At 46.4% G+C, this 27,713-nt stretch overlaps 1 protein-coding gene across 1 annotated transcript; it reads right to left on the minus strand.

Moving 5' to 3' along the window:
* LOC145401725 (vitellogenin-like) lies at positions 1-22,165 on the minus strand. The gene is made up of 18 exons (XM_080273907.1): positions 22,114-22,165; positions 21,160-21,393; positions 20,102-20,292; positions 18,445-19,348; positions 17,555-17,748; positions 16,675-16,822; positions 14,106-15,830; positions 13,300-13,557; positions 12,337-12,746; positions 11,815-12,066; positions 10,493-10,761; positions 9,411-10,140; positions 7,018-7,815; positions 5,342-5,670; positions 3,870-4,050; positions 2,510-2,891; positions 1,314-1,591; positions 1-864 (listed from the first exon to the last, which is right to left on the minus strand). The coding sequence occupies exons 1-18, from the start codon at positions 22,163-22,165 to the stop codon at positions 1-3; spliced, it is 8,199 nt and encodes a 2,732-aa protein (XP_080130033.1).
* Between the last annotated feature and the right edge of the window lie 5,548 nt (positions 22,166-27,713).

The following is a 27,713-nucleotide window of genomic DNA, read 5'->3' on the forward strand; positions in this document are numbered from 1 at the left end:
TCAGCAACCCCGTGAAAACAGAGGACTAACACCCTTATTGGTACACACGGTTCTATAAGCCTGCGCGGCATCGCAAGGATTGGCCATAGTGTAGCAGAGGCTAATGTATGGTTCTGGCCTCACCAAAGCATTGCACCTGTTCCACACACCTAGCAGGGGGTGGCAGTGGGCACGTCTCTCTAGTGTCGGGCTGGGTATGACTGGAATGGCTGGGATTTGACAGCTCTCGTCCTCCTGCCACGAGGCCATCACGTCCCAGGTACTCATAGCAGGCATCCCCGTGGACTGGAAGTAATCAGTAGAAGCCTCTCCATCGTAGGTGCCAAGAAGACCCGCTATTCTCCCATATGCCCAGCCGGAAGCCTCTACTGTAACCACCTGCACATCAGTAGCCACCTTGATCTTTAACAACGGCAGTACTATCGCGTTCTCCAAGACAGACGTCAGTACCGTAACCCCATGCAGCGTTATGTCCCTGTTCACGAGCACCATCCCGTTAATCTCCACGTGGGACTTGTCTTTGATGACCACCGTGACCTGTGGCGTTGTGACGGTGACCTCAGGGTTGGTGGAATTGAGGTCAGGGTAGGAGAGTGTGACCTTAGTGCTTCCAACGGCCGCCAGGATGACCCGACACAGGGAGGCAGTACCGTGAAGCCTGGCATCATCATAGGTCACAATCTCTTTACCCCCGACAATCTGTGCTGAGCGGGACTGTGGCACGAGGAGGTCCGAGTAGTGCTTAGGCCAAAGAGTGTAGTAGTAGCGTGTCAGGGAGGTGATGGGGCCTGGGCTGTAGCTATCGTACGTCCACAGTAGATTCAGCAAGGTTGAGACAGGGGTTAGCATCACATCTGACACCACCTGAAACAAACAGACACTAAGCACAAAACATCCATAAATCATACCTTAAAAACAGCATTCTTTGGGGTTATGGAATTAAGGTATTTTAGGTCTATACAGGATTGGCCTTAAGTGGAGCCAGGTCGCTTCTCGTTCATCTCACAAGCATAACCATCCACACATCAGATAGAGTCAGTGTTAACAATTTATTTCCGTGTCATTTCTCTTGGCTTGGATGAACGTGAAGGAAATGAGTTTAGGATTGGCTTTTAGTGGAGCCAAGTCTCGTTCATCTCACAAGCATAACCATCCACACATCAGATAGAGTTAACAGTTGATTACCTTGTCATTTCTCTTGGCTTGAGTGAACATGGAGGAAATGAGTTTCGGATCGGCCTTAAATGGGGTCAAGTCTCGTTCATCTCACAAGATAACCATCCACACATCAGATAGAGTTAACAGTTTATTACCTTGTCAGCTCTCTTGGCTTGAGTGACTATGAAGGAAATGAGTTTGGGATTAGCTTTGAGTGGAGCCAAGTCGTTCCTCATTTCCTCATCCACTTTCCTCGCCACCTCCACTATGCACTCCACTGCCTGAGGACCAAATCGATGTCTCACAGCCTTCACAAGGTCACGTCGGGCCAGCTGGAAGAATTTCGTAGACTGGAGCCAGTAAAGGAAGTGCTGAGCTGAAGTTCGCATCTCCTCAGCACCGCTCTCCACCACATCCACCAGTCGTGTTGTCACTGTGGATGGAAGGATGGATTTAGGTGTTGGCAGAGAGGCTGGATTTGTTCACTGATGGAAAGCAAATGTTAAAAAAATCCAGTCTTGTATTATTTGCAAGGGATCCCAGTTTCCACCACTTCCACCAGTCGTGTTGTCACTGTGGATGAAAGGATGGATTTAAGTGTTGGCGGAGAGGCTGGATTAGTTCACTGATGGAAAGCAAATATCTTTCTATCTATCTATAGCCCGACGTCCTAATCCCGCAAAGGGTGGCCGCAGACAAAACGCCCCCAAGTCGCTCTGTCACCCACCATTTGACTGCCCTCCCCCAAAATCACTCCCCCCTTCCTCATATACCTCTCAACTCAATCCCTTCACCTCATCCTCGGTAAAAAAAAAAAAAAAAATCCTGTCATATTATTTGCAAGGGATTCCAGTTTTTATCATTTCCAGCAGTCGTGTCGTCACTGTGGATGTAAGAATGTAATAGGAAGCATTAGGAGAAACACACTGAGGTGGTTTGGCCATGTGGAGAGGATGGAGAGTGAGAGACTAATGTTGAGAGTGTGTGTGAGTGAGGTGGAGGGAGGGAGAGGGAAGGGGAGGCCAAGGATGAGATGAAGGGATGGAGTGGGAGAGGTATATGAGAGAGGGAGATGAAGGAACGATTGGGCAAATATGAATTGGAGCAGATGGGAGACGTGGAAAGTGTGTGTAGGATATTTACAGAAGAAATATGTGCAGCATGTGATGTGGTGCGTGGAAGGAAGGTGAGCTGGGAGCAGGGTAATGAAATGGCAGGGGACAGGGCGACATGGAGGCGATTTGCTTGTGGCCACCCCTTACGGGATTAAGGCGTCTGGCAATAGATGAATAGATAGACAAAGAAACATTTAAGGGAAGGAAACTGGCACTACATTAAACTCTCATCATACCTGCAGCTACGAAGACATTGTATCTCTCCACTTCATCTCTCCAGAAAAAGTGGTCTGTGTAGAGTCGTGGAGAGTCTCGTTTAACATCACTTTCCATCCACCTGAACAGGATCCAGTATTTGTAAACCGTGTCCCTCAGAAACCAGATACTCGGGGTGAACCACAGTTGACGTAGACGCGAGTACCCCTGCATTACTCTCGCCCTGACACTCTCGGTTACATTGACCAGGTCTTGGTGGATTTGGCGGGAGATCGCGATGATGTCTGGAGGCGGGAAGGGAATGTCGTGACTCCTTGCCTCATCCACAATAGACTCCCATGATGTTCTGACCCAGTTCATTACCCCGTTCTTCACGATGTTCACATCCTTCACCACCTCATCCTGCGAAAAATAATCCTGCTTAGCCTGAGGACATTTTCTATTCATTTCCTTCTTGCTATTGATTATTGTACTGACTTTTTGTTATTATTATCCCGCCATGATGCTCTTACTCAATCTCGTGCTCTGTTCTTCACGATTTTCACTTCCTTCATCACCTCGTCCTACGAAAAATAATCCTGTTTAACCTTGGCACATTTCTCTTCATTTCCTTCTTGCTGTTGACTCTTTCCATTATTTTATTTACTCCTTTATTTACGATTGTATATGGGATTTAATTTTTCATTTCCTTATTGCTACTCAGGTATTTTTCTGAGACTTAAATTTAGAGACAATGTAATGTAGTAACAGGTCCCTTTCCGGATGGGTTAGTAAAGGAGTTGATTGATAGATAGATAGATAGATAGACAGGTAGGTAGATAGATAGATAGATGGATAGATAGATAGATTCCAAGTAACCTAACCCCTGGCCCCTAAGAATGGTGGGACAGTAAAAGATTAGATGATGGCTAGATAGTCGGACAGATAGATAAAAAGATAGATAGATAGGCAGGTAGATAGATAGATAGATAGGTACAGACAGATAGATAAATAAAAGATAGATAAATGAATAGGCAGGTAGGCAGAGCTGGATAAAGAGATAGTTAGATAGACAGATAGATAGGTAGACAGATACATAGATAGATAGATAGATAGGCAGGTAGATAGACAGATAGGTAGACAGATAGATAAAAAGATAGATAGATAGGCAGGTAGATAGACAGATAGGTAGACAGATAGATAGAAAGATGGATAGATAGATAGATAGGCAGGTAGATAGATAGGTAGATAAAAATGAACACATCTTGAATTTGGCTCTCTTCTGTATTGTTTTTGTTTTCTTGGAAGGAACGGTTTGCCGGCTCCTGGCCTTTGGTTCCTTCTTCCTTGCATAAAAGAAAAAGACAGACAGATAGACAGATAAAAAGATAGATAGCATACCTTCCAATGCACCAAGTCGGCTTTCCTGATAACGATGTCAAATAGGGGAGGCCAGGCAGTGAGGCGGGAGAGGAGGATGGTGTGGGTCGCCTCCTGGCCAGACTTATATACCGTCACCTCCCCTTCGCTGTAACTCCTCAGACCCAGCGTCGCCGTGTGGAGCCAGACTTCACCCGGGACCCTGAGGTACGGAAAGTTAGGTGAGGGGAGGTCTGGTTAGGTTAGGTTGGGTTAGGTTTGGTTAGGTTTGGTTGGGTTGGGTTGGCTTAGGTTCGATGGGGTTAGGTTGGGTATGGTTTCGTTGGGTTGGGTTTGGTGGGGATTGGTTAGGTTGGGTTTGGTTGGCTTTGGTTAGGTTGGGTTAGGTTAGGTTTGGTTTGGTTAGGCTGAGTTTGGTTGGGTTGGGTTAGGTTTGGTTGGGTTGGGTGAGGTTTGATTTGGTTGGGTGAGGTTTGGTTTGGTTGGGTTGGGTGAGGTTTGGTTGGGTTGGGTTGGGTGAGGTTTGGTTGGGTTGGGTTGGGTTAGGTTTGGTTTGGTTGGGTTGGGTGAGGTTTGGTTGGGTTGGGTTAGGTTGGGTTGGGTTAGGTTTGGTTGGGTTGGGTGAGGTTTGGTTTGGTTGGGTTGGGTGAGGTTTGGTTGGGTTGGGTTAGGTTTGGTTGGGTTGGGTTAGGTTTGGTTTGGTTGGGTTGGGTTAGGTTTGGTTGGGTTGGGTGAGGTTTGGTTGGGTTGGGTTGGGTTAGGTTTGGTTGGGTTGGGTGAGGTTTGGTTTGGTTGGGTTGGGTTAGGTTTGGTTGGGTTGGGTGAGGTTTGGTTGGGTTGGGTTGGGTTAGGTTTGGTTGGGTTGGGTGAGGTTTGGTTTGGTTGGGTTGGGTGAGGTTTGGTTGGGTTGGGTGAGGTTTGGTTTGGTTTGGTTTGGTTGGGTTGGGTTAGGCTGGGTTTGGTTGGGTTTGGTTTGGTTGGGTTAGGCTGGGTTGGGTGAGGTTTGGTTTGGTTGGGTGAGGTTAGGTTAGGTTGGGTGAGGTTATATTAGGCAATGTTTGGATATTCAGTGTAGTATAATGTCAAGTGTTTGGATGATTGAAGAATATAAGCAAAATTTCTTATACAGTAAATTCTTGTTGTATGCTGTCAATTTTGATATCTTTTCTTTCTTTCTTTATTCTTTTCTTCTTCTTCTTCTTTTTTCTTTTTTTTTGCCGCAGTAACTTAGAGAAAAAGAGGTGTATTGAAGTCCATTGCTACGTGTCAAGTGATTTGTCAGTTTCCACCAGAATTTGGCTCTGCGTTACTTTGTTCTTATTTTTTTCTTGGAGTGAACGATCTTGCGGGCTTCTGGCCTTTGGTTCCTTCTTCCTTGCATTAAAAAAAAAAAAAAAGTTTACAATACCAGTTTTTATGGATAATTTTGGAACACCGCCGTGATATAAAACTGTACACAAAATTTAAGCAAAAAGGAAACAATGATATGATACCTGGAGCTTATTTTCAGCAGGCCTAGTCCACAGAACGAGAGGTCAAAGTTGCGGTGACCCAGGGCTGATGTGAAGGTGGCCACGCTCACCTTTGACCCCAGGCACCATGACCCTGCTTCCTCCTGTACCTGCCCCACGATCTCCACCATAATGCCCCGCTGGTCAGACAGTCGCAGGGCAAGGAGCGGGTCACCCTCGCCCAGCCTGTCCACCTTGACCATGGCTGCGAATGTGTTGAAGAAGGAGCGGGAGAAGAGGGTGAGGTCGAGGCTGAGTGTTTGAGGCGTTGATGCGGCCACCACAGACACATCAAGCGGTGAATCCAGCACCTGTGGAGGGTTTATAGGATTACAGTGTCATGTCTATCTACTGTACACCCAGACACCTTGACCTACAGCATCTACTCTCCACTGTCTAATCGTACTGCCCTCAACATCTCACCCACGCCAGTTGTGTCGATACGGCCACTACAGACACATCAAGCGGTGAATCCAGCACCTGTGGAGTTTTTTTCTGGTTTTTTGTCCCGTCTTTCAGTACCCATACACCTTCCACAGCATCTACCATGACGCCCCTCTACCCAATCGTACTGCCCTCAACATCTCACCCATCCCCAGTGTGTCGATGCTGCCACCACGGATACATTAAGCGGTGAATCCAGCACCTGTGGAGTTTTTTCTGGATATTTTGTCATGTCTATCAATACCCACACACCTTCCACAGCATCTACCATGACGTCCCTCTGCCTAATCCTACTGCCCCCAACACCTCTTCCATGCCCACTAAGTCAAGCTGGTTCCCATGTATATACCTTGATGTTGAGACTCTTTGTTAAAACTCAGCATTCAAGAGCAAGAGAAATATTAGGCCAGTTTAGAGTGGACAGAGGATAGTTGCCATAGACTTACCCTGATGTTGCGATTCCTGTTACAACTTACATTAGGATAGAAAGATGGAATTTTAGGCCAAGTTAGTGTGAACAGAGTATGACATATTTTAGTGTTCATTTCCTGGTACAATTTAGGATTTAGAATAGAGATGCGAATTTTAGGTCAGGTTAATGTGAGCAGAGTATAGCTTCGTATTCTAGTGTTCGTATTTCATTACATCTCAGCATTTAAGGTAGGGCGATGGGAATTTTAGGTCATTTTAGACATAGTATCATATCTCATTACATCTCAGCATTTAAGGAAGGGAGCTTAGGAATATTAGGTCATTTTAGGCACAGTGTAGTATCATTTCTCATTACATCTCAGCATTTAAGGTAGGGAGATGGAAATTTTAGGTCAGTAAGACAGAGTGTATTATATCTCATTACATCTCAGTATTTAAGGTAGGGAGACGGAAATTTTAGGTCAGTAAGACAGAGTATATTATATCTCATTACATCTCAGCATTTTAAGGAAGGGAGATGGGAATTTTATGTCATTTTAGACATAGTATCATAGCTCATAACATCTCAGCATTTAAGGTAGGGAGATGGAAATTTTAGGTCATTTTAGACAGTGTAGTATCATACCTCATTACATCTCAGCATTCTAGACGAAAAGATGGCAATTTTAAGTCAAGTTGAAGTGGAATTAAAGATAGCAATTTTAAGCCAAGTTAGAGTGGAAATAAAGATAGCAATTTTAAGCCAAGTTAGAGTGGAAATGGTATACCTGCCATGGACTTACCCTGGTGTTCAGACTCCCCTCCACCATGATGGTATTGTTGGCTACGATGCTGGTTTTAAGAGACCCGGTTACATTGTCAGCTGTGTCTGGAAGAACGTCCATCTCAAAGTTACCCTTCCATTCTTCAGAGCTGTTAGAGTCCTTGATATAACCCGCAATTACCCTACTGAGACGTGTGTGACTCAACCAACCCTCATACTTGGACCCTGAGGAGTTGCTTGAGGCTTGGGCAGACACCTCGTACTTGCCCTCACTCTCAGCGCGATTGGGGTAGACCTCAAGGATGACCCCCGAGGATGAGTGCTTGACCCCGGCTTCCATGGTGCGTGAGGGAGACTGGATCATGAGGGAGTGGGTGCTGGAATCAGGCTTGTGGTAGCGGGAACAGAAGGCAAGGTTCCACAAGCTTACCGTCTCCTCACTTTCCCCTTGGCTGTCCACGGCTTCTCCTTCACCACTGTCACCTTCACTGCTTTCACCATCACCTACCCTGTGAGGCAGTCTCGTCACGTTCACGGCCTTATCTGCTACTTGCTGTATGGCCGTCAAATCAAGTGTTACGTTAAACCATTGAATGCTCCCTGACTGCGACGTCTCAATCTCCCACTGGAACATCTTAGAGGGCTCAGAGGAAGGACTGGGCCTGTGGAAGAGCGAGTCGGGGGAAGGTGATGTACAGGAGAGAAGCGAGTCAACATCCTTGGCCTCTATTACAATACTGAATATCCTCTCTCCCTCGCTCCATGTAAAGTCGATCTCTAGCGGGCTCATCCTGCTGTCTGGGCCCATGACTCCTGCCTGGTGAGGTTACGAAAATTTTAAACTTTATCCTTATCTATCTATCTATCTATTGCCAGACGCCTTAATCCCGTAAGAGGTGGCTACAAACAAATCACCTCCATGTCGCCCTGTCCCCCGCCCTTTCACTGCCCTGCTCCCATCTCACACACCCTTCTCTCATATACCTCTCCACTCCATCCCTCCATCTCATCTTTGGCCTCACCCTCCCTCTCCCCTCACCACCTCACTCACATACACTCTCCTCGTTAGTTTCTCACTCTCCATCCTTATCATTATCTTATCTTAAAATGTTGCAGTAGCTTTGATTAACAGTGGCCAGGATTAATGTCAGAAAACTGGATTATTGAGATTAATATGAGTGAACTGGAGATTAGTGGATTTATTATGAGGTAACTGCAGATTATTGTGATTAACATAAGTACAGGTGTTGAGGAAAACTGAAGATGAGAGATTAGGTATATTCTCAGTAAATTGAAGGTGAAAGATTGAGTGAGTGTTGAGGGAAATGAAAATGAAAGAATGAATAAGCGTTGAGGAAACTGGAGGTGAAAGATTGGATAAGACTCGATGAAATGAAGGTGAAAGAATGAATAAGCGTTGAGGAAACTGGAGGTGAAAGATTGGATAAGACTCGAGGAAAATGAAGGTGAAAGAATGGATAAGAGTTGAGGAAATGAAGGTGAAAGAATGGATAAGAGTTGAGGAAATGAAGGTGAAAGAATGGGTAAGAGTTGAGGAAATGAAGGTGAAAGAATGGATAAGAGTTGAGGAAATGAAGGTGAAAGAATGGGTAAGAGTTGAGGAAATGAAGGTGAAAGAATGGATAAGAGTTGAGGAAATGAAGGTGAAAGATTGGATAAGAGTTGAGGAAATGAAGGTGAAAGAATGACTTAGCGTTGAGGTAAATGAAGGTGAATGAATGAATAAGCTTTGAGGAAAATGAGGGTGGAAGACTGGATAAGTGTTGAGGAAGATGAAGGTGAGCGTTGAGGAAAATGAAAGTGAAAAAAATGGATGTGTGAAGGCAAATGAGTGAAAGTTTAGGAAAGTGTAAGAAAAAGAATGAACGAGAGGTTACTCAATGGGGCGCATCTCTCCGACGAGGGCAACGTAATTCCGTATCAAGAATCAGTAATACAATCTGGAACGGTCCCAAAAGTTATTCGATTGTTCCCTGGGACATGGGCAATCTACCCACCAAATTTGGTCCTGATCTCTCTTTTAGTTTTTGAGTAATCGCCATAACAAACAAACAAAGAAGGATGAGTACATGCTGTCCTTGTCTGAGAGAGTAAGTGTTTAGGAAAATGAAGGCAGAAGAATGACTAAGACTTCACAACGCTCCTGTAGCAACTCAAATTGCAATACAGCTCTTCTATAACTACACCAATTGCAATACAACTCTTCTATAGCAACACAGATTGCAATACAACTTCTATAACCACACCAATTGCAATATAACTCTTCAATAACTACACCAATTGCAGTATAGCTCTTCTATAACTACACAAATTGCAGTACAACTCTTCTATAACTACACAAATTGCAATACAACTCTCCTATAACTACTCATTGCAAAAGCTGTACTGTACCTTTAAGCTCACTGTCTTCTGCTGCAGTGTTATCTGTTTCTCGAGGACGGTCGTGGCAGAGATGACCCCTCCTCCTGGTGACACGTACCCGATCTGTGTCATCAGCTTGTAACCCCCATTCCGTCGCCACCCGTCCCATACCACCTTGCTTGCCCAGGCGTACTTGCTCACCTTCACCTTCTCAATGACGATCTGTGTGCTTGTGGTGAAGGGATCGGGGTATGGCAGCCAGGAGAGGAGGCTGAGAAGAGATGGGTAGCTGAGTCTGTCGTTTAGGGATAGTGGCCATATCCCAGAATCAAAACTGAATGGAATATCTGGGGTTAATGGCGATGCTTGAGAATCAGAGGTATATGTCTGAGAATCACCAGGTCTAAACGAAGCCATAGAAGGTGACAGGTATGTGGCAAACTCCGAAGTGTAGAAATTCAAGTCATCTCCCTCACTGATAGAACTTGCGTCGTCATCCAGCAGGTGGTCCATCAATCTCCTCGCTCGCGCCACAGATTCCTCATCACTAGCGAATGGGAAGGTCTTGGGGCATTCTTCAAACAGCGGCATATCCTGTCTATTGGGTCTGGTTTTGAGAGAGTTCATAAGTCCGGCCCTGTATATCCCTTCGTGCGGTGTTTCTACGAGGCAGGTGATGATCCGCTGGCAGGGTGGAAAGTCCTCAATTTTCCTGACACAGTAGATGCGGTAGAGTCCTAGGCTGTTTCGTATCTTCCCACTGTTAAAGGAAAAAAATTGCATTGATTAGGGAAAAAGGAAACGAGAGAGGAAATGGAAAAGAATGGGAGAAAGAAATAAGAGAGAGAGAGAAAGAGAGAGAGAGAGAGAGAGAGAGAGAGAGAGAGAGAGAGAGAGAGAGAGAGAGAGAGAGAGAGAATGAATTGCACTGATCAAGGAAAAGGGAAAGGAAGGAGGAAGTGAGAAAGCATTGGAAAAAATAAATAAATGAGAAAAAATGAAAACCCCATTTCCCTTTCAAGAGTAGCTGACTGCCCAGTACCGCTGTTGATATTAGTATTACCATGCTCTCTTTGCAGTATTTACAATTATATTTACCCCAGTCTACTTACAAGAGGACCTGTGACTGTGGCATTTGGCGATGGTATACGTGAAGTTTGTACGTCGCCCGTCCACTGTTCTTATAAAACAAACCCCACCAACCATGCCACACCAGATCTCCTTGTATCCTCCTCGCATCCAGATCCACATCCATCCTCCACTTCAGCTTGCGTGTCTCCGGCAGCATCATGAAATTGAAATCAATTCGGCAAGTGGATGGGGTGAGATCAAAGCTTCCACTCACATCCCAGTAGTCAGGAAGAAGCAGCCTTGACGTCATCTGTGGAGAAAGTGAAGGATTTGAACCAGATTTTGTGGTGAAGTGGATGGTTAGTTTGTCTTTATATGATGGAGCTGTGGCCGTGTTTTCGCAGGGTGAGGAGGCTCCCTAACACCTCTTCCTTAGCGGTTTATTATCCAAACTGCTCTTTAATATCCGCTTTTTATTCTACTACCCATTCATATCCTCTTTTTTGCTTCGTATATCTTTTAATGTGGACCTAGATTGCATGAATAACACACACAAGAATATAGTAATGAAGAATCAGAAATAAATCGATAAGGAAGAGATGTTAGTAATATTATCCAAACTACACATTCATATCCTCGTTTTTGCTTCTTATATCTTTTTGCTGTGGAAATAAATTGCATGAATAACACACAAGAATACAGTAAGGAAGCAGAAATCAGAAATAAATCGTTAAGGAAGAGGTGTTAATAAGCTTCCTAACCACACAAGAATACCACTGTTTGCTATGTTCTGGTAGCGTGCAATCTGATGTCCATGCGTCTCCTTGGTTGCTAGTGAAAATGCCCCTCCAGTCTGATGGAAGTTGGCCACTCACAGCTTGAGTAGTCTATGCCTTGGTTGCGTGAAATTTGATATGCTGTAGTTGTGATGTTGGAATGCGTCTCCTTGGTTACTGGTGAAAATGACTCTAGTTTGCTTTTGAAGTGTGTGGTGATGGTATGAGTGAAGATAAAGTTATGAAGAAGCACTCGGTTATCTTTCTTGTTTTGTTTTTTCTTGGAGGGAACAATTTTGCGGGCTTCTGGCCTTTGGTTCCTTCTTTCTTGCATTAAAAAAATAAGCTTAAGATAGTGCATTATGATTTAAGACAGAGTGCATTAACTTAAGATAGTCTGCATTGTAACTTAGGATAGAATGGATCGTAACTTAAGGTAGAGTGCATCGTAACTTAAGATAGTCTACATCGTAACTTAAGGTACCGTAGTCTGTATACGTCACCTTCGTTTCATTGATAGAGGAAGAGGAGCTATTGAGAGCGAGGATAAACATTGGCTTTCTCTCCCTCCAGGTGCCTAGAGTTACAGCCTGAGACACGTTACTGATGCTGATATCCCCGGCAAATCTATAGGGCTTCTCCGCATCAAGGACCACTGTGATATCGGCCATGATTTCGGAACCCGGATACTTGAGCCACATTCCGAGAACCCCGTATGCGAGAAGGAGTGTCTCGGTACCGCTCCGGATCGCTGCTTCGACTGCCAGGGTTGAGTTCCGTTCGTTTGGTGTCGCGCGGATGGCAGCCCTGAAGTGACTTATGCGCCCCGTTACATCAGCCTGGAAGAGATAGATAGGTAGATAGATAGATGGATAGATAAGTGCATAAAGATAGATAGATACATAAATACATAGATAGGTAGATATAGATAGATAAACTGCTGCCCTGAAGTGACTTATGCAGCCTGTAACATCATCCTGGAAGAGGTAGATGGATAGATAGATAGATAGATCACCTCCACCATTACCACCACAGCCTTAGCATTTATTCAGTATGGACAGTGGGCATTAGTGCATAAAGGGTGACGGGCACAGCACTATCACACCTACCTCTAGCATAAGTATATAATCCTTGCCATTTTGGAGGTACAGTGCTTTGACGTCAGCCAGCATGAGACAGGAGCCGAAACTACTGGTGCAGCCGAAGTTGCTAACGGTGAGGATATTTTCGGAGCCGAGATGGCCATTGGTGGTGAAGTGACTGGTGGCAAGATCACTGTTGGAATTAGGACTGTTGTTGGTAGTGGTGGAATTGTTGTTAGGGTCGTTACTGTTGGTGTTGTAATTGTTGTCAGCGTCGTTATTCTTGTTGTAATTGTTGTCAGCGTTGTCGTTATTGTTGTTAGTGGTGGTGGTGCCGAAGTATCCCTCTGGCTGTAGGAGCTGCATCTCCATCCCGACTTTGGTCGCCTGGTGGTGGAGCGTCACTGCTGCTTTGTACCCTGAGCTGCCAAACTGACCTGAGGGAAAAATGCTTCAGAATAATCACTTTTAACCGCACAAGGGTCAACAGGCCAGACGTTCAGTTTTTGCATCCCCAATCTTTCCCCAAACTACAACATGTAGTCGTTGAATTTACATTCTAGATCACTGTTTTAATGTATATAGGCTGGGGCTGTTGTTCTTGAATCTCAATGTGTCTGGCTGTGCAGACCTGTCGAGCACAGGTAAGCAACTCGTTATGTGGGGCTGTCCTACAAGTACAGTGCAATACATACACCGTGTAGTGATCCGGTGCCCTCTTGTTGTGGACAGTACCTCATTTGAGTAGGAACCGGGTCTTTCCCGAGGCATGGAGCAGAGAACTATGGTTTGGCTCCCAGGTGGACGCTGCAGTTGCTCCACCCAGGGTACAGGACCACCACATGTAGGCTTCTTGTGTGTGTCACAGACTGGGGAAGGCCTGGTAAAGTGATCAGTAAAATTGAAGTAGGTTGGAAGTACAGAAATCTTCATCCATAAATCTGGAGTGCAAAATGTGTAAACAGATTATAGATCACAGGCATACAATACCTCTGATGACGGTGTTGATGGTGAGATTGACGCGAGGTGTGCCCTGAATGTCGGTGTCAGCTATCACCACTACCAGGTCCTCTCCTCTGCGTGTCACGTTGAAGTTGCCTTGGTACTCAGACCTCTCAGTGGATGCGTGTACTTTGTGGATGAAGGAATCTGCTCTCCAGCCAGACAGAGCGGTGTGCAGCTCAAAGGCGTGAAGGTTGACAGGCACCGGGATGGGCAGGGATTCACAGCGCATCACCTTCCCTTCCACTGAAAACAATAAGTGAATAAATAAGGAGGGATGAATTAGATAAGCAGTGATATTTTTGTGTAATCTCGTGGCGGTATCCCTTTCACTTTTCACAATAACATCCACAGCTGGGTTTTCGTGAGTGAATTATTTTGGAGAAATAAAATGGGCAGGTTTCTTGGCCTTATTATTGCCTTTTTATTCACCTTCTGACACAAGAATGTTTTTGATAAATGAATGAATTAATGCTTACTACACCTTCCTCTCCTCTTCTGTGCTACATAAATCATTCCAATATCGTCATACTCTGCATAGATAAGCATCAAAGGATATTAACCACCCAGATCCAAAAATAAATCACCAAGTAAGAGGTGTTAGGGAACTTCCTTATCCGACGAGAATGCGAACCCAGAACTTTAAAAAGAGCAGGTTTCGTCATTGCAAGAGGGACTATGGCTGGAGTAAAAAATAAACGTAAAATGGCGGTAAATTTGAAAATGATGAGTTGTGATGGAATAAAAATAGAGAGAATATATATGTATACGAGTAGAACAGGTTAATAAAATACCTTCAAGATCGAACTCCAGAATGGCTGAGAGAGCGTGTTTGGTCTTGGCGAGAATGCTGATGACTTGAGTGATATGAGCCAGCCTCCTAATCATCCTCATCTGCAGTACCTGATCTTCCATAGGGTAGTTTCTGTCATGGCCATAGTAGAGCTGGCATTCACACTCCTCACGGCCCGGTATGACAGTCTTGGTTATACTCAGCTTGGTCCCTCGTGTAAAGGTGAGGGTCGGGGATGTGACTGAGGTAAAGACATCGAAGCCCACCTCCCCCGCCCTCCTGGTGATGCTTACCCAGGTGTTGCCGCTGAAATCATGCCCATGGAGCGATGCCAGAAAGAGATCATACTCCCTCTCCCTTGCATAAGACAGAGACGCGTCGGATTTGATGCTTCTCCCTGCCCCAAAGGTACTGATGTCAAGATTAACCACCCTCCGACCGTGGAAGTTTTGGAATACAGCATCTATGTAGTAGCCCTTCATGGTGTGGTCCGATTTATCTATGAAGAGTTTTGCCGTTGCAGGTGAGGCGATGAGTGGCAGGCCGGAGCTTTGGAAGACATCAGGGACGTTGACATCATAACACAAGCTGATGCCGAGGACAGACTGGAGGGCAGTGAGGCAGGACCTGACTGGTTTGCGGACGTCCCTTACGGATGGTGGTGTGATCCTGGTGTTCGGCTGTCCTCTCGCCTTCTTCATGAGGTAGGAATCGCTCTCAACATTGATCAGTTCCATCTTTTCAGGAAGGTCCAACACCACTTGTGTTTCACTGGCACTGATAGAAGTGACCCTGACCTTGACCCCATTTGCACTCGAAACCACCATCTTAGTTTTCAAGCCGGTTTTGGCCATGTATGCATCGTAGCCAATAAACCCATCCACCTCCACGGCGATGCTGGGAGAGAGGTCCAACAGGGTATGCGTTTGTGTCTGGCTAGAGTGAATGGGTGAGAGATTAGTTTGCATCTTGAGAATACCCACCGCGGTTGTACACACAGTAAGCTTAAGCGGTGTGCCTTGAATGGTGGGGAAAGAATAGTCTAAGTTGAGTTGAGCTGTGCGTGCTGTGTTTAGGTCTGAGTGTTCCAGGCTGTTGAGATACTGATGAAGGTGGGATATTACTACCTGCCTGATTTTGCTGGGGAGGATATCTTGCAGGCTGCCTCTCATAGTAGCCATCTTGAGGTCTTGGCCACTGAAGCGAGCGTGGAAATCAGCCTGGATGTTGGTCCTGCTGTGGGCGTAGATTTTGTCGAGGAAGTCAGAGAGGAGAGATGATGATGATGCCTGGTGCCAGCTTGTTCCTTCTGTGTGATCCCCGTGTAGAATCATCTGGATAATATCCCGTAAAATTTCCTCATAGGTAGACTTGCGGAAATAGCCATCTGGTCCAAACGCCTCCACAATGATGGTGTCGAACCCCTGGACGCGGGCACCCAGTTCAGCGATGTTGAAGGAGATGCCATCCAAGGCTGCGGTGAGGTTGAGGTGGAGGGAGCGAGGGATGAAGGAGCCGGGAGCATAGATGAGGTTGGACTCCAGACCGACGCCCACACCAAGAGACGGCAGCCAGTAGGACAGGTCAATGTTGCGGCTGTACTTCCTCAGGTCCGCCTCAAAGTCCCTCGGCACCTTGATGTTGGTGAGGTTGTAACGCAGCCGCTGCTTCTCAGGGGCGTCAGACTGTTGCAGGTTTAGTAGGTGACTCAAGATGAACCCACGAACTGCAACACAAAACAACACTTGATTAACGCTCAGGATTCTATGGCTCACTTTTGGTTGTAACGCAGGTGTTGCTACTCAGGGGCGTCAGACTGTTGCAGGTTTAGTAGGTGACTCAGGATGAACCCACGAACTGCAACACAAAACAACACTTGATTAACTCTCAGGATTCTATGGCTCACTTTTGGTTGTAACGCAGGTGTTGCTACTCAGGGGCGCCAGACTGTTATGTATTTAATAGGTGACTTAGTATGAAACCACAGACTGCAACAGAAAACATGGATTAGCTAACTCAGGCTCCTATGACTCATGTAGAAGTTGCTTTTGAGGGACATCAGACTCTTGTAGGTTCAACTGGAGGCTTAATATGCACCCACGAACTGGAACTGGAGACAAATAATAATAATAATAATAATAATAATCCACTGCTATTTCAAAGGAGATCAGAGGAAAGTAAACAGCCACAGCCTCACCTATCGTTCTGAAGCAGTTTGTATATTGGGTTGGTTAAGGTTGTGATATGGCTTTCTCTTATTTTGCTATTATTTTTTTCTTTTGGGGAACGATCATACTGGCTTCTGGCCTTGGGTTCCATCTTCCTTGCACAAAACAAATCTCATCCTCGGTCTCCCCTTCCCTCTCCCCCATTCCACCTCACTCACGTACACTCCTAGTTAGTCTCTCACTCTCCATCCCTCCATCTCATCCTTGGTTTCCCCTTCCCTCTCCCCTCCTCCACCTCTCTCACACACACTCCTAGTTAGTCTCTCACTCTCCATCCTCTCCACATGGCCAGACCACCTCAAAGACCAGATACACAGGTAGAGTACTGCTGATTAGAACTACCTTGCGTGTCAGTCATCTTTTCTAGTCTAGCAGGAATAGTTTTGAGTGTGGTTCTTGAGACACAACGGATGGAGGCGAGGTAGGCAGCGATGCGTGCTTCAGGATGTAGGGTTTGATCTGTGGCTACGTTGAACAGGTGGTCCCATCTCTCACCCTGATAGAAAGAAAGATAAAATACTCGTTGTCTGTCTGTGTGGTGGCGTGAGAGGCTCTGGGTGAGATGGATGGAGTATATAGATAGGTAGATAGACAGGTAGATGCGCACACACACACACACACACACACACACACAAGAGTTGGATAGAGTAGAGTATATATATAGATACACACACACACACACACACACACACACACACACACACACACACACACACACACACACACACACACACAAACGATCTGGGTGAGATGGATATAGTAGTCTATGGATAGATAGATAGACACACACACACACACACACACACACACAAAGAAACTAATGCTAAGACCCCGCTAAATTAGTGCTTTGCAAAGAAAGTTGAACGAAAAGAAAAACCAAATCAAGAATCCTTCATTTTGAATTGCTTAGACATGTGACTTAAAAAAAACTTGAAGATACAGGCAGTGGGAAAGACACAGTGATGAAAACAAAGATGATCACAATGGAAGTGGTCTGTAGGCTTGTGATGGAGTGACGGACCAAGCACGAGCGAGCCAGAAGGTGGAAGGGTCTATGATGTCTGATTAGGATAAAGAAAGGTCAGATTTAGCATGAACTTTGGAAATAAATATAATATAGCTTTTACACATCAGTTGATTACCATTTGATGTCTGATTAGGATATAGAATGATCAGGTTTAGCACGAACTTTGGAAATGGATATAATATAGCTTTTACGCACCAGCAGATGACACGGGACGAGGCGAAAGGCTTGTGCGGCGGCTACTCTAACGGCGGTGTCGACTCTTTCCGCCCTGACACATCGTAGCGCTGTCGTGGCCACGTCGGGAGTCATCACACCCATGTTGCCCACAGCCCTCACCGTCACCACACCCCTCACCTGCTCCTCGGGGTCACTTACCGGGGAACACGCACCTGTGGAGTTCCGTTGTTCCGTACCGTGAGTTATTTTAGTGTGTGCATGGTAACGAGGACGATGATGGGGTAACGAGGACGATGGTGGCAATAACGAGACGATGAGGGTATTAACGAGGACGGGGAATATTAACGAGAATGATGGTAGGGTAACGAGGACGATGGTGGGGGTAATGTTACGATTATTTCTTGGTGTTAAAGAAAGACCTTCACAAAATTAAACCCCTTCAGGATTACTTGTCAATTAGGTATATTTTGGCTCCTCCTCCTCCTCCTCCTCCTCCTCCTTCTCCCAAGATGATAACTCTTACTTTATAGACTTATAACCCAAACCTCCTCCAACACGCTACCGACTCTCCACCTCACATCCACTTCCTCATATCCTTTCCACTCCAAACCTTCATCTCATCCTCTGCCACCCCTTCCACATCCCTCATAGTCACTCTCCTAGGCAGTCTCTCATTCCTCATCCCTTCCACATCATTCACAGTCACTCTTTTAGGCAGTGTCTAATTCTCCATCCCTTCCACATCACTTACAGTCACTCTCTTAGGCAATCTCTCATTCTTCATCCCTTCCACATCACTCACAGTCACTCTCCAAGGCAGTCTCTCATTCCCCATCCTTTCCACATGGTCATTTTTAAAGTGCTAGTTACACTTCTACAAATCTGCTGTTCTGAAATCTGTCACTTGCCTTGGAGTCGTGTGTTAAGGCTGGTTAGGATGATTCGCACGGGGTCGCTGTCGAGGCATTTGGTATTATTGCGACAGTAGGTGTTGATGAGGGAAGCCGCCGCCAGTGTGATGGGAGGGCTGAGATCTCGAAGCTCAAATAGTGGAACAAGTGTCTGGATCTCACATAAACTTGGCTCTGACTGGAGGTACAGGCCAGTGGAGTATAGGGCTGAGCGAAAACCATCCACCCGTCCTTTTATCACTTCATCCACCATGATTTTCACCGCCCCACAACCTTCCACAAAGGCTATGGAATCTAGAAAGAGGTCCACCAGTTTGAGGTTGTCAGGGCAGATCTGCTTGGAGCGTATCCTCTCCAAGAACTGAGACAGAGCTTCAGGTGGCACTTTGTTCATGAGACTGATAGTTTGGGCCACGTATCCCGGGGCCTCGCGTTCCACTACATGCATCGTGCTGTGGCAGAGGTTGACTAGACTCTGCTCAAGCTCTTGGACTAATGACTGGTTCTTCTTTGTCCCTGAATAATCATACAGGAGAGAACCCGCCACCAGGTTGGCTTGTACCAGATATGCAGTCGTGTTCCAGTGGTTATCCTCCATCTGGGTGAAGGTCAGGGTGGATTCCTGTCTCGCTGTGATGAATTTATACGAACCATACACAGGCTTCACAACAGTATGGTCCTCACATTTAACCGAGGAAATAATGTATTCTTGTATTTCCTGCATGCATTTCGACCTGGACTCCTGTACTGGTAGTGGAGTTCGGAGCCATGGTAGGTGTATGCGTAAGGGTGTGTGGTAGCGATGGTGGCACTGACGGTGGTTCTTTTCCTTGGTGACCACAACTTGACTACCACCGCCCTCCACCTGGTACTGAGTTGGACATCGCCCCACTACATCTGTCTGCCGGAGAAAATAAATAAGATAAAAAAAAGCCTTCAGTCACTGTCTATCTGTATATTGCCAGACGCCTTAATCCCGTATGGGGTGGCCACAAACAAATCGCTTCCATGTCCCCCTGTCCCCCGCCATTTCACTGCCCTGCTCCCATATGCCCCTCCATTCGATCCCTTCATCTCATCCTTGGGCTCCCCCTCCACCTCGCTCACAGACACTTTCCTCGTCAGTCTCTCACTTTCCATCCTCTCCACATCGATCATTAATATCAAGAACAGTTTTATCTTTGTAAATCATGGTACCAAGTCTTAGCTCTTTATTTCAAGAGTAATAGTACAAGGAAGCGCCAGACAGAACTTCAAAATTCATCCCACTTTAATCGTTTCATCTCAACAAAGAGAGGGAGAGAGAGAGAGGCAGGGAAGAGGACAGGACTGATGGTGCCGACTGTACATCATCACATAACACGTCATACCCACGAACCTCAGTGATGTTGAGTTTAGCCAAGTCAGCGAGGGAGGGAAGCGTGTTCTGTAAAGCCTACCTATCCACATCATAGAGAAGGGGTCAGCAAAATCAGCGCTGTAATATAAATACTTCTTTATTTTGACTTCAATTATTCATGGTCTTCCTACCTTCCTTCCACCACAATCTGTTTTCCTCACAATACTCTTCCCTTCCCCCTCATTCTCAGCCTTCCTCACACCATTCTTCCCTGTTTCTCATCCTGCTCTCGGCCTCCCTCTTCTCACAACACACCTCAGTGATGTTCAGCGGGGCATCCATGGCGGTGAGTGATGGTAGGGAGTTCTGTAAGCCTGACGCGATGCCCTTCTTGATGTTAATGGCCCAGGCTTCATCATCAGGGTGGCTACACACACGCTGCACCCGACCATCACTCACCGCCACCACCAGAGGGTACTGCTGCAGGAACTTCTCATTGGGATCACCTGTAAAGCGATATGATGTTACTTGGATCTGCACTTATGTTACTTGATGTACACTTACTGGTGTTACTTGATGGGTTTGCACTTACTGATACCAACTTTAGTAGTGTGATGTTACTTGCTGTGCACTTATTGATGTTACTTGATATGCACTTACTGATGTTACCTGATATGCACTTACTGATGTTGCTTGATGTGCACTTATTGATGTTACTTATAGGGTTTTGCACTTCATTACATCAATGCTAGCCTATCCACCTAGGTTTTATAGTATTTACTATACATAAAATTCCTTACTATTTCACCCTATCAAGTACTAGGTCTTTAAATCAACTTATCTTGGTTTTTGGTTGAAACAGATGGTCATTCCACTTGAGTTTTATATTCTGTCTGTCTATCTATCTGTCTATCTGTCTATCTATCTATTTGTCTGTCTGTCTATCTGTCTATCAATCTGTCTGTCTGTCTATCTATAGCCAAACGCCTTAATCCAGTAAAGGGGTGGCCACAAACAAATCGCCTCCATGTTGCCCTGTCCCCTGCCATTTCGCTGCCCTACTCCAACGTACACCCCCTTCTCTCATATACCTCTCCACTCCATCCCTCCATCTCATCATCGGTCTCCCCCTTCCTCTCCCCCCTCCACCTCACTCGCATACACTCTCTTGGTCAGTCTCTCACTCTCCATCCACTCCACATGGCCAAACCACCTCAGTGTATTCCTCCTCATCCTTGGTCTCCTCCTCACTTGCATACTCTCCTAGTTAGTCTCTCACTCTCCATCCACTCCACATGGCCAAACCACCCCAGTGTATTCCTCCTAACGCTTCCTATCACCTTATCAATCAGAGGAACATCAGATCAACTTACCTTCCTCCCTCGTTGAATTGATGTAGATTGCCACATCACAGGGGGTCAGGATGGACAGAACCACATCCCTGCTCCACTCCATCACCACATCAGCATCATCCACACCACTCAGCTCCACCGTGGACTTGATGGTGTAGGTGTAGGTGTAGTTCTTGCCCGGAAAGTAGGCGAATTTGGCAGCTGCGATGGGGCACTCCGTAGAGCAGATTGGGGTGGTGTTGGCTCCATGGCTTGCTGGAAAGAGGATAGTGTGGGTATGTGTGTGTGTGTGTGTGTGTGTAAATAAGTAAGTTGTCTGTGTGTCAGTAAGTGATTAAGTGTGTGTGTGTGTGTGTGTGTGTGTGTGTGTGTGTGTCTGTGTGTGTGTGTAAATAAGCAAGTTGTGTGTGTGTCAATAAGTGTATATGTCAGTAAGTGTGTGTGTGTGTGTGTGAATAAGTAAGTTGTGTGTGTGTGTCTGTAAGTAAGTGTGTGTGTGTGTGTCAGTAAGTGTGTGTGTGTGTGTCAGTAAGTGTGTGTGTGTGTGTGTGTCAGTAAGTAAGTAAGTAAGTGTGTGTGTGTGTGTGTGTGTGTGTGTGTGTGTGGATATTTGTGAGAACCGTTTCGGATATTTCCACATTAACTAATATACCCTTTTATTTATTGGTTCTATATTTGACACTGGAGATGCGGTGGTTCAGGCGTAATGTACTTGTCTCCTGATCTGTGTGTTTTAAGTCTACTGTTTAAGACCTTTTGCAGCGTATTTCTCGCGACTCAGTTCAGAATAAGACAATACTAAGGCTCTACGTCCTCTCCATAGCACTTCTTCGTGACTAGCACCATATTCTGGTGTCCATCTCGCTCCAGCTCGGCACTAAGGATGGAGAGAGTAGTTTGAGGCCAAGTTGAAGTGAAAGGAGTATAGAAATGTTGAAGGAAGAAAGGAAAAATAAAATGATTGTTGATTTTTACCTGTCACGTGGAGCATCAGAAGGAGAGTGATAATGGGTGTGCAGCGCGGCATGGTGTGGTGTGCACTGCCTCACCTCCCCTGCCTACCCATCTGCCTGCCTGCTTGTCTGCCTCACCTCTTGTCTCATTAGCCCTGCCTCATCAGTTCTACCTATCTACCTCATCCCTTCTTGACCTGTTTCACCTTTGCCTCACACTCCCGTCTACCTACCTACCTGCCTACCTGTATGCCTGCCTACCTACCTACCTACCTACTTACCTGCCTGCCTGCCTGCCTCCCTCATATTTGTCTCATACACCCAATACTTACCAATCTCACCTTACCTTACTCCTTCAGTTAATCTCCCTGCCTCGTGTCTTCTCCCTCCCTTATCAGTTCTCCCTGCCTTACTCCCTCACCTCTACCCTGCCCTCCCTCACCCCCTCTTCTTTCCCTTACTGTCTCAAGTTTTCTCCCCGCCATTCACATCCCTTTTCTCCCTCCTTCACCCTGACTCATCTTTCTCCCTTCACCTCTCCTCCCTACACCATACCTTCTTGCTGCCTCACCCTGCCTTACACATCCCTCTCACTCCCCCTCCATACCGTCTCACTCCCCGTGCCTCACTCACTCTCTCTCTTGCATTATCTCTTTCGTACATTCCATCTTGCTTTACCATCCATATCTTACACTCTTACAATGCTTCACTTCCTCTCCCTTTCCTCCCTCTCTCCTCTCTTCCTCCCTTCCTCCCTCCCTCCTTCTCCCTTCTTCCCTTACTGTCTCCTCTCTCCATCCTCCCTTACTCTTTCATTCTCCCTTCCTCCCTTACTCTCTCCTCTCTTCCTGCCTCCCTCTCACCTTCTCCCTTCCTCCCTCACTCTCCCCTGCCACCCCCTCCCTCCCTTCCCCTTCCATGCTGCCTCACCCTGCGTCACATTCCTTTCCCACCCTGTCACAATCCCTATCTTCACCCTAGAGAGAGAGAGAAAAAAAAAAAAAAACTATATATATATTTGTCCTACTTTTTTTTTCTTTAATCACATGTTTAAATCTAGTACTAAAATACCCCACGTCAAGAGGGGAGTCTAAGTTGGGGGGAGGGCAGCGAAATGGCAGGGGACAGGACGACATGGAGGCGATTTGTTTGTGGCCACCCCTAACGGGATTAAGGTGTCGGGCTATAGATACTCGTAGATAGATTTGATATCAAGTGAGAGACTAACTAGGAGAGTGCATGTGAGTGAGGGGGAGAGGGAGAGGCAGACCGAGGATGAGCTGGAGGGGTGGAGTGGAGAGGGTGTATGGGAGAGGGGTGTAAGTTGGGGGAGGACAGCGAAATGGCAGGGGACAGGGTGACACGCAGGCGATTTGTTTGTGGCCACCCCTTACTCTTCGATGTCCTATGATGGCTGGTTTTAAGATGGGTAGTGAAGACAATATGTTTCCTCTACCACTGGGCCATCACCTTGCCCTAATGAGTGGAGTACATTATCATCATCATCATCATCACCACCATCATCATCACCATCATCATCATCGTCATCGTCATCATCATCGTCATCGTCGTCGTCATCATCATCGTCATCATCATCATCATCACCATCGTCATCATCATCATCACCACCATCATCATCATCATCATCATCATCATCATCACCATCATCATCACCATCATCATCATCACCATCGTCATCATCATCATCACCATCATCATCATCACCGTCATCATCATCATTGGAGGACTCATCACCACCAGCATCACCACTGTCACCATCTTTATCATCGTCATCACCGTCATCATCACCAGCACCACCACTGTTACCATCATCATCATCATTATCATCATCATCACCAGCACCACCACTGCTACCATCATCATCATCATCATCATCATCATCATCGTTGTCATCATCCTCATCCTCATCATCGTCATCTTCATCATCACCAGGAGGAGGAGGGAGAGGGAGAGGAGGAGGAGGAGGAAGAAGGGGGGAGAGGAGGAGGAGGAGGAAGAAGGGGGGAGAGGAGGAGGAGGAGGAAGAGAAGAAGGTGAAGAAGATGATGATGATGATGATGAAGACGAGGAAGAAAATGATGAAGAAGAAATATGAACAGACAAATTATAGTAACTTAAAAATAATCTTGAAGGTTTATACTCTGTTTGTGAGAGTCTGTCTTCATTATCAAGGAATTATCGCTACAATACCCCTGCCATCATCGCTACTACTACTGCTGCTGCTACTACTACTACTACTACTACTACTGCTACTACTACTACTACTACAACCACCATCACCACCACCACTACTGCTACTACTACTACAACCACACCACCACCACTGCTACTGCTACTACTACTACAACCACACCACCACCACCACCACTGCTACTACTACTACTACAACCACCACCATCACCATCACCACCACCGTCACTACTACTACTACTACCACAACCACCACCATCACCATCACCACCACCGCCACTACTACTACTACTACCACAACCACACCACCACCACCACCACCACCACTACTACTACTACTACTACTATTCTCTTTATCGTTATCATGCACACTCTTGCCATCTTATCCGGCGCCACGCAGACTCAGCACCCTCCAGTCTAGACGGTGGTCAGCACTCAGCACTTGGTGATAAAACGCTGCCCTGTGCTGAATGGCTAACTCTTTGACGGGTGCTGGAGACTGGCGCCTTCACGTGGTGGTGCTGATATAGCCGGGCAGCTCCTCTGACTGGTTATACACACGTCCCTCAACTCCCTCCCTATGCCCATAAGCAGGACTACTACTACTACTACTACCACCACCACCATCACCACTATTGCTACAACCATTACGACTGCAACAACTACTACTACTACCACCACTACTACTACTACTACTACACGTCCTATTCCCCCCACCCTACCCAACCACCGCTACGGTCCCCCCTACTCACTCCATGCTAATCATACCCATATATATTTTTGTCTTTCAAGGCTAAGATATAAATACGTCTTATTCACCCAACCCTTCGTCCTTTGAGTCATCCAACAGAAGGTGAGACAGTGGTATCATTTGCCTACCTTTTCACTTTCCCGGCATCAGGTGTTTGTGTGGGGTTGGGAACTTGGGCGAGGGAGCCTGATAACGTGGTGCTCTACTCTTATCTGTTTGACCGAGCAGACCCATTAACCACAAGCAAGCAGCAAGCAACAGGGAAAACAGAGTCGACATAGCTCCGAAGATGAGGTGTGTAAGGGAGATATGTATGAGTGGTAGTTTCAGTCCGCACTTTGATTACTTGGTAAATGTGGTTGAGTTCCCCGCCTGGGAGTGTTGTGCAAGGCCAGCTACCACGTCTTGTCCCCACGTCACTCCCATGGTAGTGTAGTTCCTCCCAGGACGATGATACTTTTCCACCTTCGACCTTTTGGTGGGTTAACGGGTGCTGCGCTTTGAACTATGCAGGGCGGGGGCGTCCGTCTTCCCTGGGCTGCTTTGTGCTGTAATATTCCCTTTATGCCTTCCGATTTTAATTAGAAAGACGTATTTTCTCAAGGGGGGAGCGTGACCGGCGTGTCCCGTGGCCTTCCTCCGAAAATTAGTCTTTTTAATAACTAGCTAAAATTATCCTAACGAATTTGGTGAATCGAAGCAACAACATCGGATTTGGCTCTTGTCTTGTTTTTGTTTTTTCTTGGAGGGAACAATTTTGTGGGCTTCTGGCCTTTGGTTCCTTCTTCCTTGCATTAAAAATAAAAAAGTTAAAGATCCAAGGTGGCTCAGGTAAATTTTTGCTTGGTTTATTTTTTGCCTGGTGACGAGACGCGAGTTCTGGGATCGAGGTTCAAGAGAGGAAGGTGCATGTTGCCGGTGCGCTGTGCTCCTAATCGCGGCCATCCTGCGGAGTCAGCGCAGTCTTATCCAGTTTTATCTTAGTGTGGTTATTCATTGATTTATTCTGCATTTGCTGCCTGTCTTTGGGTTGCATTCTCGTCCTCCATGGCCCCCGTAACTACTCTAATGATCACAGTATTAAAGACAGAGTAAGGAACTGTCTGCAGTATATCAGGATTTAAGGGATAACAGTTCATTTTTGGGGGTGAAAATGAATGCGTTAATCTACATGAAACTACTGGATAAAAGCTATGATACCTACTTAAGTATGTAGAATGTTTCAGGACGATACATGAAGAAAAGAAAAAAGTATTCAGTAAAATCTTAATATATTTAACCTAACTTTCACTGTCTACTGCTCTTAAAATATACAAATCACAGAAGCGGCGTAGTAGTTGTAATATTAGCTGTAATTCCTCCTGCGGTCCACCATCCTGCTTTTGGGGGATAGGGAGGGAGTGGCGAGACGTTTGTATAGCAGGGCAGCGTCGCCGACTGGTTATATCACTGCCACCGCGTGAAGGCGTCCCTCTCCGTCACCCAGAAGCGGAATAAGAACCACTCGACGGAAAATTGGCGATGCGGTATACATGGAGAGACAGACTGACAAATGAGGATGAGGAGCGTTGTGGTGTAGATGTGGATGTGATAGAACGCGTTAGGAGAAATACACTGAGGTGGTTTTGGCCATGTGGAGAGTGTGGATAGTGAGAGACTAACTAGGAGAGTGTATGTAAGTGAGGTGGATGAGAGAGAGGGAGGGGCAGACCGAGGATGTGTTCTGGATGTGGATGTGATAGAAATCGTAAAGGAGAAATACACTGAGGTGGTTTGGCCATGTGGAGAGGATGGAGAGACTAACTAGAAGAGTGTATGTGAGTGAGGTGGAGAGGGAGGGGGAGACTGAGGATGATATGGAAGGATGGAGTTGAGAGGTATATGAGAGAAAGGAGTGTAAGTCGAGGATATGGTTGCGAAAGGGCAGGGGACAGGGCGACATGGAGGCGACTTGTTTGTGGCCACCCCTTACGAAGTTAAGGCGTCTGGTTATAGATAGACAGAGTTCACAGAGTTTATCCCTGACGCGTGATAATATTTTTTCCATTCAGCAGTTTTGGCGGGAAAGTAAGTAGGAGTCAAAGGTCGTAGGTTATAAGAAATCTGATTGCGTAATGTGAGGGACTGGAAGCGTGGCCCGTTGGATTGAGTAAATTTGGGCTGTCTGGACGTCGCTACTCCTCACCCTGCCCTAAAGTGAGAAAGGAGGTCCGGATGACAATGATGATGATGATCCCGTAAGGGGTGGCCACAAACAAATCGCCTCCATGTCGCCCTGTCCCCTTGTCATTTCATTGCCTTGCTTTCAGTTCACACCTCCCTCTCTCATATACCTCCATCCATCCTTAGCCTCCCCCTCCCTCTCCCTACACACGCTGTCGGAAAAGGGAGGGGATGTGGGGTTGGAAGGGGGTGGTAGGGAGGGGATGAGGGGTTGGGAGGGGGCGGTAGGGAGAGGTTGAGGGGTTGGGAGCGGATGGTAGGGAGGGGATGAGGAAGGGGGGTAATGAGCTACAGGTATGAATAGGGAGGAAACTAGTCTTTTTATACGGATTGGGGGTTGGGTGGGGGAGGGGGTGATGGGGAGGGGATGAGGAGGGGGTAAGGGGGGAGGGAATATAAGGCAGGTAAGATAAGGCAGCCTAACAGTAAAGCACAAC

Source organism: Coenobita brevimanus, chromosome 56 (assembly GCF_032717465.1).
Source record: "Coenobita brevimanus isolate Jiangsu-jjx chromosome 56, ASM3271746v2, whole genome shotgun sequence".
Lineage (NCBI taxonomy): Eukaryota > Metazoa > Arthropoda > Malacostraca > Decapoda > Coenobitidae > Coenobita > Coenobita brevimanus.

Bases quoted from the DNA above. Each gene is read 5' to 3' on its own strand.
- LOC145401725 (XM_080273907.1), bottom strand. From the start codon at position 22,165: ATGCCGCGCTGCACACCCATTATCACTCTCCTTCTGATGCTCCACGTG. The intron at 10,141-10,492 runs GTAAGTAGACTG...TTCCTTTAACAG, and splicing joins CCACAGTCACAGGTCCTCTT to TGGGAAGATACGAAACAGCC. The intron at 1,592-2,509 runs GTATGATGAGAG...TTCCATCCACAG, and splicing joins CAATGTCTTCGTAGCTGCAG to TGACAACACGACTGGTGGAT.